The sequence below is a fragment of the Ctenopharyngodon idella genome, chromosome 22 (genome assembly GCF_019924925.1).
Source record: "Ctenopharyngodon idella isolate HZGC_01 chromosome 22, HZGC01, whole genome shotgun sequence".
Taxonomy (NCBI): domain Eukaryota; kingdom Metazoa; phylum Chordata; class Actinopteri; order Cypriniformes; family Xenocyprididae; genus Ctenopharyngodon; species Ctenopharyngodon idella.
The window spans coordinates 1,401,809-1,415,975 of NC_067241.1; the positions used below are offsets into that span (position 1 = coordinate 1,401,809).

Genomic DNA, 14,167 nt, shown 5'->3' on the forward strand with positions numbered 1-14,167 from the left:
ACATGTCAGACAGAGTTCAACTAACTTTAAATTACTTTTTCATAAACTTAACAAAAAAATAAAATAATAATAAAAATGTAGGTGTGACGGGGTTGAGTGTGACGGGGTTGTGATTTTTGGCCAAATTGGCCACTGCTCTAAATCTAGTGAATAAATGGCATGCATGATATTAAGAAATCATGAATAATGTTGAAATAACAAAGATAAATTTCATAAGTAATAGTTTTCTATGTTTAAATGATGTAAATGATGTAAAGGGGTTGAGTCGTTAAGCTTGACAAACACAATTTCACCACATAATTTAGTTATAATTATTAAAGAAGGTGGTAACTTGCCTGTTTGCTCACAATGTTGTTCAGAAGACTTCTATGATGTCACTTCCTATTAATGATGTCACATAAGTATCAGTTCATTATTTTTATAGGGGGAGAATGATTTGTGTAACGGGGTTGAGGGGTTACTGAGGTACGGAGCTAAATAATGTGATTTTAATGAATAATCATAAATTTACTTCAAAAAAAAACATTACCAGCAAAAAAGCACAGATGGATATTTATGGGAATGGCAAAATGTATGGACTTTTTTCTCAAATCTTTATTCATATCCCAAGCCACACTTTCATAGAGGGCCTTGAGGGACATGACAAAATAGGTGGTGTCAACTCAAAAAAATAAAATAATTTCTAATATAAAGATAAAATGTATGTCATGTTTTTAAACATTATTAAAGGAGACATTTCAATTAATACAAAAAGCTTTTAAAAATATATTTTTGTGACCCAATAGATACATTGAAAAAGGTCAGAGGGACTCAAATCATACCGGTTTCGTGGAATGACTCAAATACTACAACGATGTAGTTTTTTTGTCATCTACAATGATGATGTTTTGTGAGTTTCATCTTTTTGCTTTGTATCACATACTGGACCTTTGTTTTTTGCTGTCAGCTGCTCTCATTTCTTTGTAGCCTAATAATAATGATTCAGATCCATCAGACTACCATGTTGCAGCACCCAAGCCAAAGCCTGTATTTGGTGTCTCCCTTCAAAAACTGAGGGACACGGGAAAGATGCGGCAGGGCGTTCCTGTGGTGCTCATGCAGATGCTGGAGTTTTTGGAACAATATGGTAAGAGGTGTGAGTGCTTTTAAATGTGTTCCTCTCAGATTAGTTACTTATATGTCAAATGTATGTTGAGATTATTTGTATAATTTCTATTTGAGGTCTCCATCAGAGTGAATTGTTCCGTGCCAGTGGATCAGATGCACGGCGCAATGCGTTGAGGGACAGTCTGGATCGTGGTGAGTTTCAGGCTTTTCGCAGCGATGATGTCCATGCCGTGGCCTCTCTGGTGATTCTCTTCCTGAGAGAACTGCCACATGGACTCATCCCAGACAGGGACGCCAAACGGCTGTTGAGAGTCTATACAAGTAAGCTCAGACTCGAGAATATTCTTATCTCACGAAGATTTCTGCAACACATGCAAATCTGACCAAATCTGTTTTGATTCTCTGACTAACCTGCAGAAACCAAAGGGAAGGTTTTGAACCTCAAGCATGCAAAGAAAGTCCTGGACAGTTATGCTCCTGAGACCTTCAACATCCTGTCCCTGCTCATCCACTTCCTGTCCCGCGTCGCTGCCCAATGTCATGTCAACCACATGTCATCGGAGGACTTGTCAGAAGTTTTTGGACCCTGCATCTTTCAGTGAGTATTTATATGGGTACATTATGCTGTTTTGGATTTGTCAACCAAATGAGGAAGAAAATAAGATTTTTTTTTTCCTAATAAATTGTTGTGAGTTGAGCCTAAATTGGCCTTTTAAAATATAGATACATGCTGCTGTTTGTTGACATAAACAGCCCTTATGAAAACCCACCATGAAAAACCATGTAAAAAGTGTTTATTTCTGGTAACACTTTACAATAAGGTCTCCTTAGTTAACATTAGTTAATGAATTAACTAGCGTTAACTTACAACAGGCAATACATTTGTTACAGTATTTATTAATCTTTGGTAATGCTAATAATGCTAATAATATTAACGGTCACAGTCACACTATATTAGGTGTCTGTGTCTTTAACTACTATGTACTTGCATCAAAAAAAAAAAAACATAAATATAAATTTAATTGTTAGGTACAATGTACTTATTCTGTTGATATTATATTGAAATATATTGTGCTGCTATTTAGGTGGATACGGGTGAGGTTAGGGACGGTTTGGTGGTATGGGTAGGTTTAAGGGTGGGTTAAGGTGTAAGGGAAGGGTCAACAGTGTAATGACGATTCAGCAGAGTGAGGATCCATTTGCAGTTTTATTGAAGTGGCAAACAACAATGGCAAGGACGAGGCAGAGGCGGTAACAGGGACAGGCAGGGATCAGGGCAGGCGGCAAACAAACAAAGTCCAGGAACAGGCAAAGGTCAGTGGCCTGTTGCATGAAGCTAGTTGAACAAACTCTGAGTTTCAGAGTAGGTTTGGAGTTGACAAATCCAGATAAATCCAACCTGGTTTAGATCAGGATCAACTGTTGCACAACGCTCGGTATAAACTTTCTCTGTCAACTCAAGTTTAATCCAGAGTTTGCAAAGTGCGTGCACCTGAAAGTGTGACACGTGCAGCAAACAGCCAATCACACAGAACAAGGAGAACATCAGTTTGATTCACTTCTCGCGAGAGAGCCGCGCAATTCATGTCTCTTCCAAAGATTAAGAGATCGTTATGAAAAATATGAAATTAAACGCATTTACAAAGCAGGAATAAACACTGATGCAGTGAAAGTTTGAGTAGGCAGCTGAAAAAAAAAAATCTGACTATATCAATGCATGTGAATCAAACAAATAGACCAAATAATTAATATAGTTTCACAAAGAGCTCAAAAGAATACATGTAAGCTTAATCTGTTTAAAAGCTTGATATATTGTGCATGTATTATATTTATTTTAATTTAAAAGCAAAGTTTAATATTGTCAATTAATATAACAGGCCTAATTATATGAATATGTCATGAATTATTCATAATTTTAATTTATTTAATATAAATATAATGAATAATTAACAGCAAAAGTTAAGCAATTTTGTCTCTAAAATGTTTTCACTATAAAATGATTTAATTTGGAGTGAGAGATACAGGGGGAGTTGCTTTATTGCATCAGATACATGTCACTTTACTCACAGCTGATTGGTCAAGTTTGGGTTTGTGATCTATAACCCAGAATAAAGCCTGCTCTGGTGCAGGTTAGCCGTGTAGCGCAAGTTACCATAGCAATGAACCCCAGTAAAAACCAATCCACCTTAATAAGCCAGAAAAACCAGAGTTTGCTCAAACTAATCTTGAACTCACCTGGGTAGAAACTGAAACCGGCTTTGTGCAACAGGCCACAGGGCAGGCAGCAGAGAATCAAACCCCAGGTGAAAAAAAAAAAAAAAAAAAAAGTACACTTCTATAATGTACTTAAAATGCTCTATTTTCACGCACTAATTTTGTACTTAATATACTAAAAATTGTTTTTTAGTACTTCTTAAGATAATCTTAAGAACATCTAAGTGTACTCAACTGTGCTATTTTGAGACACCATAAAATATGAACTAAAATGTGCTGTTAATATACTATCTCTGTATTTAAAAAATATATTTAGTTACCACTTATAGTACACTATGGGTTCAAATGTACTATAAGTGGTGTCTCAAAATAGCACAGTTGAGTACACTTAGATGTTCTTAAGATTATCTTAAGAAGTACTAAAGAAGAATTTTTAGTATATTAAGTACAAAATTAGTGTGTGAAAATAGAGCATTTTAAGTACATTATAGAAATATACTTTTTTTTTCACCTGGGACACGAGGAACAGTCCAACCAAACACAGGTATAACAATCCACAATAAACGCTCAGAAATGATCGCCGGGGCAAATCAAGACTTCGCAACGTGCGCGTGTGTGTGAGCTGCTTATGAAGTGTGTGTGTGTGTCGTGGTGCAGGTGCATGCAATCAGTCCCAGGAATGAGGGCCTATGGGAAATGAAGTCCGAATCGAAAACAGTCAATATCCAGGTGATGGCTCCCTCCAGTGGTGCGAGGAAGGAGGTGCAAGAGCCTCACTTGTAATAGACCGCCCCCCCCCCCCGCGAGCGGCTCCTGACGCGAGGACGCAGACGACGCCGACGACGCCGGGGTCTACCACGTGGTCGAGAGGCCGGTCTCTCCGGCGTGCGTCCTATGAAACTCTTCCAAGAGTGTGGGGTCCAGGATATCATCCGCGTCGACCCAGGATCGCTCTTCCTGCCCGTACCCCTCCCAGTTGACCAGATACTGGAGTCTCCTGCCCCGGCGCCTGGAATCGAGCAGTTCTCGAACCTGGTAAGCCTCCTCGCCGTCGATCAGAATGGGTGGGGGGTTGTGGGCCTCGGCTCCCTCCGACTCTCCTCTCGGACCACCAGAGGGATTCAGGAGCGAAACATGAAAAGTGGGAGAGACACGATAATTAGAAGGCAAATCTAGCTGAAATGAGACTGGACTGATTTGTTTTATAATTTTGAAAGGCCCTACATACCTGGGACTGAGTTTTCTGCATGGGAGTCTGAGGCTAAGGTCCCTTGTGGACAGCCAAACCCATTGGCCCACGGCATGTTCAGGACTGGGACGTCGATGGCGATTGGCCTGTTGTTCCTGTCTCCTTACAGCACGCTGAAGGTGGGTATGTGCGTGGTTCCAAGTGTCCTCGCTGCGCTGTAGCCATTCAGTGACTGAAGGAAGGTTGGAAGGCTCGCCCGACCATGGAAATAGGGGAGGTTGATAGCCCAGTACACATTTGAATGGAGTTAGGCCTGTGGCAGGTTTCTGAAGTGAATTCTGTGCATACTCGGCCCACATTAAATATTTGCTTCAGTCAGACTGGTTCTGTTGGCAGTAAGCTCTCAGGAAACGTGTGAGTTCTTGATTCATGCGTTCAGTTTGGCCGTTGGAATCTGGATGGTAACCGGATGTGAGGCTGACGTTTATATTGAGGTGTTTGAAGAAAGCTGTCCATACCCTTGAAGTAAATTGTGGACCTCGATCAGAGACAATGTCTTCAGGCAGACTGTAGAAGCGAAAGATGTAGTTGCACAGTGCTTCAGCTGTTGTTTCAAAGGCCGTGGGAAGTTTGGGAAGAGGGATGAGTCGACAGGACTTGGAGAAACAATCAATGACTGTGAGGATCATGGTGTTGCCATGAGACTCAGGGAGATCTGTGATGAAGTCGATTGCAATATGGGACCAGGGGCGTTGAGGAATGGGTAGTGGTTGAAGAAGACCAGCAGATAACTGTTGTGATGGTTTGGAGATATTGCATACGGTACAGTTGTTGACGAATTGAATGGTGTCTGCAGACATTGTGGACCACCAGAATTGGTTCTTAAGAAGGTGTAGAGTAGCTGTGATACCTGGGTGCCCGGAGCTGGGAACTGCATGAACTTGGTGTAGGAGCTTGTTGCGCAGAGGGCCGGGGATGAAAGTGCGGTCATGAGGACATTCAGGAGATGGAGGGTTCTGGGCATTGATTTGCGTGATCTCGGTCATGATATCCCACTGCACAGGAGCAACGAGCAGTTTTTCAGGAATGATGTTTTCCTCAGACTCAGACGCGTTAACTTCCTCAGTCTGTCGGGACAAAGCGTCCGCTTTAGTGTTCTTGGATCCGGGTCGATACGTGACTGTGAAATGGAATCTGGTAAAGAACATAGCCCATCTTGCCTGTCTGGGATTCAATCGCTTGGCTGAACGCAAGTACTCCAGATTTTTGTGGTCTGTAAGGGTTGTGAAAGGGTGTTGAGCTCCCTCTAGCCAGTGGCGCCATTCCTCTAGCGCAGCCTTCATGGCTAGCAGTTCACGATTGCCCACATAGTAGTTTCGTTCGGCAGATGACAACTTTCGTGAGTAAAAGGCACAAGGAAACATTTTGGCAGGGGTCCCGTGACGTTGTGAGAGTACAGCCCCGATGCCTGTGCTTGAAGCGTCAACCTCCACGATGAACGGGAGATCTGGGTCTGGATGGTGGAGAATTGGAGCAGATGTAAATCGAGCCTTGAGATTCTGAAATGCCTGCAGAGCATCGGGTGACCAGATGAGGCAATCAGGCAATAGGAAGAGCGTTTAGTCATGGCAGTTAGGGGAGCGGCGATTCCACTGAAGTTTCTTATGAACCGCCTGTAGAAGTTGGCAAACCCCAGAAAACGCTGTAGCTCCTTTAATGTGTGTGGCTGGGGCCATTCCAAGACTGCCTTTACTTTGCCCTCGTCCATAGCTACCCCCTCATGGCTGATGATATATGCTAGGAATGATGTGGATGTTTGATGGAACTCACATTTCTCAGCTTTTGCGTAGAGTTGGTGCTAGATCAGACGCTGAAGGACGGATCTTACATGCTGAATGTGTTCGTTGAGGGTGTTTGAGTAGATTAGTATATCGTCGATATATACAATGACCCATCAATTGAGCATGTCATGGAAGACATTACTGACAAACAACTGGAACACGGAGGGACTGTTAGCCAATCTGAACGGCATAACCAGGGTCTCAAAGTGGCCGGTGGAAGTGGAGAATGCAGTTTTCCATTCATCACCCTCTCTGATGCAAATTATAAGCACAGTGAAGATCCAGTTTGGTGAAATACTTGGCCTGTCTAAGTTGTTCGAGGGCTGCGGGTACCAATGGCAAGGGGTATCGAAACATGATGGTTATTGTCGTTGAGACCAAGATAGTCAATGCAGGGTCTGAGACTACTGTTTTTTTCTTCACAAAGAAGAACCCGGATGCTGCAGGTGATGTGGAACGTCTGATGAAGCCTTTGGCGAGTTCTTCCTCGATGTATTTCTTCATGGCGGAAGATTCGGGCTGAGAAAAATTCGACCTTTGGGAGGAGTGGTACCAGGTAATAAGTCGATTGCACAGTCACAGGAATGGTGAGGAGGTAATTCTGATGCTTTGGTTTTGCTGAAGGCTACCGCCAGGTCAGAGTATTCAGCAGGTACGCCGGAGTTATCGGTGTTCGTTTCTTTGACAGAGATGGACTGTACAGATAAAGGGGTAACTTGACTCAAGCATTGTCCATGACAAGATGTGTCCCACTGAACGATTTGACCTTCTTTCCAGGAAATGTGCGGGTTTTGCCTTTGTAGCCACATTAAGCCGAGGATGACTGGGTTGTTGGGTGAATGGAGGACGTAGAATCTGATAATCTCTTGATGAAGTACACCTACATGCACATGAATCTCCTCAGTGATGTGTGTCACTCTTCCTTCTCCTATGGGGCGACCATCTAGCGTCTCCACTGTCAAGTGAGAGTTGCATGAGATTAGTGTGGTGTTATGTTGTTGAATGAAAGTGCTGGACATGAAATTCCCAGCTGCCCCTGAGTCTAACAGAGCATGAGTGGATACTGTCTTGCCATTGACCGTCATTTTCACAGGTATTTTAAAACAGGATGTAGAATGAGTTAATGGCGCTCGGGGACTCACCGATTTGGAGCTAGATGAGACTGGTCAGATTGGACATGAGATTTTAAGATGACCGGCTTGGCCACAGTACAGGCATAGGTGATGTTGCAATCTTCTTTCTCTTTCTTCGGGGGTGAGAGGAGTATAGCCGAGTTGCATGGGCACTGGACTAGGCATGGTTGGTGCATGGAGGAATTGTGTACGAGCAGGGCGTCAGGATCGAATCAGATTATCGATCTGTATGGTTAGCTCGATGAATTAGTTGAGTGTTCTCCCCTCGTCACGAGAAGCTAGCTCAGCCTGGAGTTCAAGATTCAGTCCTTTTCTAAACAGCAGTTTTAACGTGTCATCAATCCACTCTGTTTGTGCTGCGAGAGTGCGAAAAGTCAAAGCATATTCTGCTGCAGTGTTTTTTCCCGACACAGAGAGAGTGACTGGTCACCCGCACTCTTACCTCCAGCAGGATGTTCGAAAACTTCTCTGAAGCATTGTAGAAATAGAGGGAAAGAAGGAAATGTTGAGCCATCCTCTCTCCACACAGCGGGAGAGCAGCGGCGACCTCGGTGGGTGTTAAACGGAGGCTCTGTAGCGTCTTGACGAGCTCCTCAGTAAGTGAAGTCAGCCGATTGTCTGGTGTTTGGTGTATCGCGAGCTGGCTGGCTTGGGCAGATAACTTCGTTGATAGATGCATAATGGCTGCTGGATCTCTGTTTGGCGAAGTCTTCTGTAATGACGATTCAGCAGAGTGAGGATCCATTTGCAGTTTTATTTAAGTGGCAAACACAACAATGGCAAGGACGAGGCAGAGGCGGTAACAGGGACAGGCAGAGATCAGGGCAGGCAGCAAACAAACAAAGTCCAGGAACAGGCAAAGGTCAGGGCAGGCAGCAGAGAATCAAACACGAGGAACAGTCCAATCAAACACAGGTATAACAATCCACAATAAACGCTCAGAAATGATCACCGGGTCAGATCAAGCCTTTGCAACGTGCGGGTGTGTGTGAGCTGCTTATGAAGTGTGTGTGTGTGTGTGTCATGTGGTCACGTGCAATCAGTCCCAGGAATGAGGGCCTATGAGAAATGAAGTCTGAATCGAAAACAGTCAATATTCAGGTGATGGCTCCCTCCGGTGGTGCGAGGAAGGAGGTGCAGGAGCCTCACCTGTAATAAACAGTGTAATTATAGATGGATTTACAGAAATTAATTACAGATATAATTACATGCAGGTAGTTTTTAAATATTAGTACAACGTAAAACATGTATGTACACAATAAGTGCATTGTATCAAGTGATTAATTTATGTTAGTACACAGTAGTTAAAGACACTAAATATAAGACTTAAGTGGGATTTTAATAATGTTTTAGTACATTGAAATTGACATTAACTAAGATTAATAAATGATTTAAAAGTATTTTTATTGTTAGTTCACTTTGTTGTAAAGTGTTACCTCATTTCCTGTGTTTGCAGTGTTCCTGACAGCCGCATCAAGCTAGTAGAACAGGAGCTGTGTAATTATCTTACACAGCACCTAATAGACAGTGCCACGTTCCTGCTTCCGAACATGTACCCTCCCAAACCCCACTGTGACGCACTCTCCACAGGGGACTGCGCTCCACCACCATCTTCTGCTTCTAGCAGGTCAACGGTACCGTCCAGTCTGAGTGTGAGCGGAGCAAAAAGGACAAATTCATCTGTCTCATACATCAGGTATGAACTCAGCAGCTGAGCTATCTGGTTAAATTTTATTATAATATGTTACCAAATATCAGCAGGAACTTGGCGAGGTGTCTTTGCAGGAAGTGAGTCCTCTTCGCTTTTGCTTATAGATTCTATATGGAATAGATTTATTTACTACTGGTTCTTGTTTGCAAAGACTTGATTATCTCTCTTCTTTCAGGTCAAAGGGCTGTTGCAGAAGAAAATGTGTAGGACCGTACTGCAAATAAACAAATAAAAATTGTATCAAAATTATTACATTTTTTGTTTTTTAATAAATTGTAATTAATTATATACTGTCCTTTAGTCTTACCACGACATGGGAACATTGTTAACATCAGGCAATTTGAAGGGTGACAGAGATTTTCTTGAAATGTATTGTTTAAGACATCAAATTTGTACACAAGCCCTACTGTGATGACCTGGTGATGGCTGTAAGCAGTGGAGTCTTAAATGAGATGGTGAATTAATATCAGCAGAAAGTTTTAAAGTTTTATTCTTGCAAGAAGGCCATTCACAACAGACAGAGTTTTAGCAATGAAGGGCATCATTGCCAACATATTAAGAATGGAAAAGTACTCAAAGTGTTCAAAATTTTACTTCTGTTCCTAGCAGTTCCCCTACAACTCCTACAAAAGATAGCTTCAAGGACGTGCAGCTGTGTTTGCAGTCTCTGAAACAAGTTGTTGTAACTTACTTCTTATCAGTCTAGCCTGTCAGTAAATTTCCACTCAGCATAAGCAGACTGCATACAGAGATACGAATCATATAAAGTACAGCAGAGAAATACATGCTAAGAAATCAGTTTTCCACTACAGTATATAAAAAGGAAAATAATAGACGCTTGCTCATATATAATGATGGTCTATACTGTATACAGGTGCTGGTCATATAATTAGAATATCATCAAAAAGTTGATTTATTTCACTAATTCCATTCAAAAAGTGAAACTTGTATATTATATTCATTCATTACACACAGACTGATATATTTCAAATGTTTATTTCTTTTAATTTTGATGATTATAACTGACAACTAAGGAAAATCCCAAATTCAGTATCTCAGAAAATTAGAATATTACTAATGACCAATACAAAGAAAGCATTTTTAGAAATCTTGGCCAACTGAAAAGTATGAACATGAAAAGTATGAGCATGTACAGCACTCATTACTTAGTTGGGGCTCCTTTTGCCTGAATTACTGCAGCAATGCGGCGTGGCATGGAGTCGATCAGTCTGTGGCACTGCTCAGGTGTTATTAGAGCCCAGGTTGCTCTGATAGTGGCCTTCAGCTCTTCTGCATTGTTGGGTCTGGCATATCGCATCTTCCTCTTCACAATACCCCATAGATTTTCTATGGGGTTAAGGTCAGGTGAGTTTGCTGGCCAATTAAGAACAGGGATACCATGGTCCTTAAACCAGGTACTGGTAGCTTTGGCACTGTGTGCAGGTGCCAAGTCCTGTTGGAAAATGAAATCTGCATCTCCATAAAGTTGGTCAGCAGCAGGAAGCATGAAGTGCTCTAAAACTTCCTGGTATACGGCTACGTTGACCTTGGACCTCAGAAAACACAGTGGACCAACACCAGCAGATGACATGGCACCCCAAACCATCACTGACTGTGGAAACTTTACACTGGACCTCAAGCAACGTGGATTGTGTGCCTCTCCTCTCTTCCTGCAGACTCTGGGACCTTGATTTCCAAAGGAAATGCAAAATTTACTTTCATCAGAGAACATAACTTTGGACCACTCAGCAGCAGTCCAGTCCTTTTTGTCTTTATCCCAGGCGAGACGCTTCTGACGCTGTCTGTTGTTCAAGAGTGGCTTGACACGACAGCTGAAACCCATGTCTTGCATACGTCTGTGCGTAGTGGTTCTTGAAGCACTGACTCCAGCTGCAGTCCACTCTTTGTGAATCTCCCCCACATTTTTGAATGGGTTTTGTTTCACAATCCTCTCCAGGGTGCGGTTATCCCTATTGCTTGTACACTTTTTTTCTACCACATCTTTTCCTTCCCTTCGCCTCTCTATTAATGTGCTTGGACACAGAGCTCTGTGAACAGCCAGCCTCTTTTGCAATGACCTTTTGTGTCTTGCCCTCCTTGTGCAAGGTGTCAATGGTCGTCTTTTGGACAACTGTCAAGTCAGCAGTCTTCCCCATGATTGTGTAGCCTACAGAACTAGACTGAGAGACCATTTAAAGGCCTTTGCAGGTGTTTTGAGTTAATTAGCTGATTAGAGTGTGGCACCAGGTGTCTTCAAAGTTGAACCTTTTCACAATATTCTAATTTTCTGAGATACTGAATTTGGGATTTTCCTTAGTTGTCAGTTATAATCATCAAAATTAAAAGAAATAAACATTTGAAATATATCAGTCTGTGTGTAATGAATGAATATAATATACAAGTTTCACTTTTTGAATGGAATTAGTGAAATAAATCAACTTTTTGATGATATTCTAATTATATGACCAGCACCTGTATATATACCATCATTATGACTGGTTCATAATTTAAATGAAAATACAAAAATAAGTTATATACAGTAAATAAATACCATGTAACAATACAAGTAAAATAACAATACAATTACAATCAAACATATAGCATGCAAGGCATAATGAGTTATGCAAGCATGGCTGGGAGCATCATGAGTAATTAAAGACGTTTCAGATAAATTTAGGCAAATGGCTAAAAAATCTTAAATAGAATCACTAGTAATATGATTTAATTGCTTATCCGTTTTGACCAATAGGTGGCACTGTGACCAAATTTATGTGGTGTGGTCAGTGTGGGGTGACAATGACACACACAAAGTTTGATGTCAGTATGCCAAAGCATTGCAGAGGTACAGCCTCAGAGTCGTTTTGGTATCATGCCATCAACTTTGTTGATGCGTTAACCGATAACGGTTTGGTATATCAACACAAAATCCACAACTGTTTGCCGGCATGGTCTGAAGATGATCCGACTCAACTGAAAATAAGACAAACGGTTTAGGGAGGAGTTTGAAAAGGTTTTTAAAAAATCAAAATGGCAGACAGGAAGTTCGGCCGACTATGGCAAAATTTGGGTCTATGTTCTCAGATTGTATGTGCTTTTCATCTAATTTCATGAAAGTTATTAGATAACGGCTTAGTGATTCAACTTAAATTCCATAACTTTTGTCGGCATGGCCTGAAGATGTTCTGATTCGATTTTTGTGAAAATCTGAGCAATGGTCTAGAAGAAGTTCGAAAAAATAGGTTTATCTGAAAAATCAAATGGCGGAAAATTTTGACCCATAAAATGGCACTTGTCTCGGCATGAGCCAAGGAATCAGAGAAAAAAAGAATTTAGCTTCTAGGCCCAAAGCCATGGGTATACTTCCTATGTGTACGCACACAGTCGAATGCACAGCCTTGAAAAGTATACTTCATTCGACTCGTACGCAAACACAAGCATTTGACGCATGCACAGTTTTAAGCAATCTCTCGCCACGAGTTACAACCCATGTAAACATATTTGTATTCTTTCATGTTAAAGTTGTACAAATGAGGGTACTTTCTAACCTCTTTGCACAAGCTCTCATCTATGTAGGCCTCCATCATCGCTGTAGCTTGCATGCGTTCTGGTCTCTTCTGTTTATGCAGTTAAATGCGCATGTGCAACCTGCGCGTACAAAGTACGGTTACAAAAATCCAGTGGTGCGTGTACAGTATGCACGTACTCTTCTGATGACCCTCGTACGTTGTACGTTGACCCTCGTGTACGCGTAAAAAGTGAAGTATACTTTGGGCTTTACAGTTCAAAAGTTATCATAAACGTAAGTGCAAATTTAGACAGTTGGTGGCGTTAGAGGGATTGAGTTAGAGATTTCTATGGTTGCTATGAAATTGCTATGAACCTCTATCTTTGAGCCAAATTTCATAATTTTCCCGCAAGTGGTTCTATGGGCTGCCAAATAGGTGCGTCCCATTCACATACTTATGCACTATATGATGATATATGAAGTATAAATAGTGTGTTCACACAGGAAATTCCAAAAGGAAAAAGTGCACTTTGAATACCCGGATGATGTACTAAATTAACGGAAAAAACGAAGTGGAATGTTGGACAATACATGCACTCAACTATTGCAACATTAATTACGTCGTAGCGGAGTGGAAGGGGCTGTCAGACTCCAATGTTGAATGACAAAACATTGAGTACACACTACACGGATGAGTATGGAGTTACTTTTATGGAGTCTTTTTTATTCGATCAAACATACTGTGCTTGAAAGCAAAAATAATTACATTGTAAATAAAAATAAAAGATTGCAAAAAAAGTCTTTTTTTTTATAGCAAAAATAAAGTAATTGATAGTAAAACTCTGCAGTGCGAGTAAATCTTTGTAACAAATTTGCTTTCTGTTCTGCTGTCATTGCACTGTCGCAAACAATGAAAGCAGAACAGAAAGCAAATTTGTGCATGCATGATGAAAACTGCACAAAGCTGCACAAACTTTATTTTTTAATTACAATATAGTTATTTTTGCTCTCAAACACAAAAAAAAAAGACAAAAAAAGAAGAAGAAAAAGAAAAACTTCGGTGTTTGGCCTCTAATAAATTAGGACATAAATAAAACTATTAGATTTAAAAAGCTGTAGCTAGGAGGAGCTCCGTGGCTCAGAAAACTGAATCCTCATTCAGATCTCAGGGCGTTTTTTTTTTTGGCCGGATATTTTATACATAAACAAATTGTAATTTACATACAATTTTTTATTCCTGACATAAAACTGGAAATCCGCCTTATGAATTCTATATAAAATGATTTAGAAAATGCCATATCTAGCCATCATCGTCAACTGTGATTACTCCATTCTGCCTACCGCTGAGAAAAGTAACAGATACCACATGACAACGGCGCTCTAAGCGCGTTTACGTGCCGTTTCAGCCACCTGTTTAGAACCATCGTTTGTACCTGAACAATGACACCGAGAAAGTTTTAACAGCCA

At 41.1% G+C, this 14,167-nt stretch overlaps 1 protein-coding gene across 1 annotated transcript; it reads left to right on the top strand.

The window, feature by feature from the left end:
- Nucleotides 1-986: 986 nt before the first annotated feature.
- LOC127505433 (protein FAM13A-like) lies at nt 987-9,460 on the top strand. The gene is made up of 5 exons (XM_051880991.1): nt 987-1,126; nt 1,222-1,428; nt 1,525-1,705; nt 8,941-9,180; nt 9,371-9,460. Exons 1-5 carry the CDS (start codon nt 1,069-1,071, stop codon nt 9,417-9,419), a joined length of 735 nt encoding a protein of 244 aa, XP_051736951.1. The 5' UTR covers nt 987-1,068; the 3' UTR covers nt 9,420-9,460.
- The last annotated feature ends 4,707 nt before the right edge of the window (nt 9,461-14,167 follow it).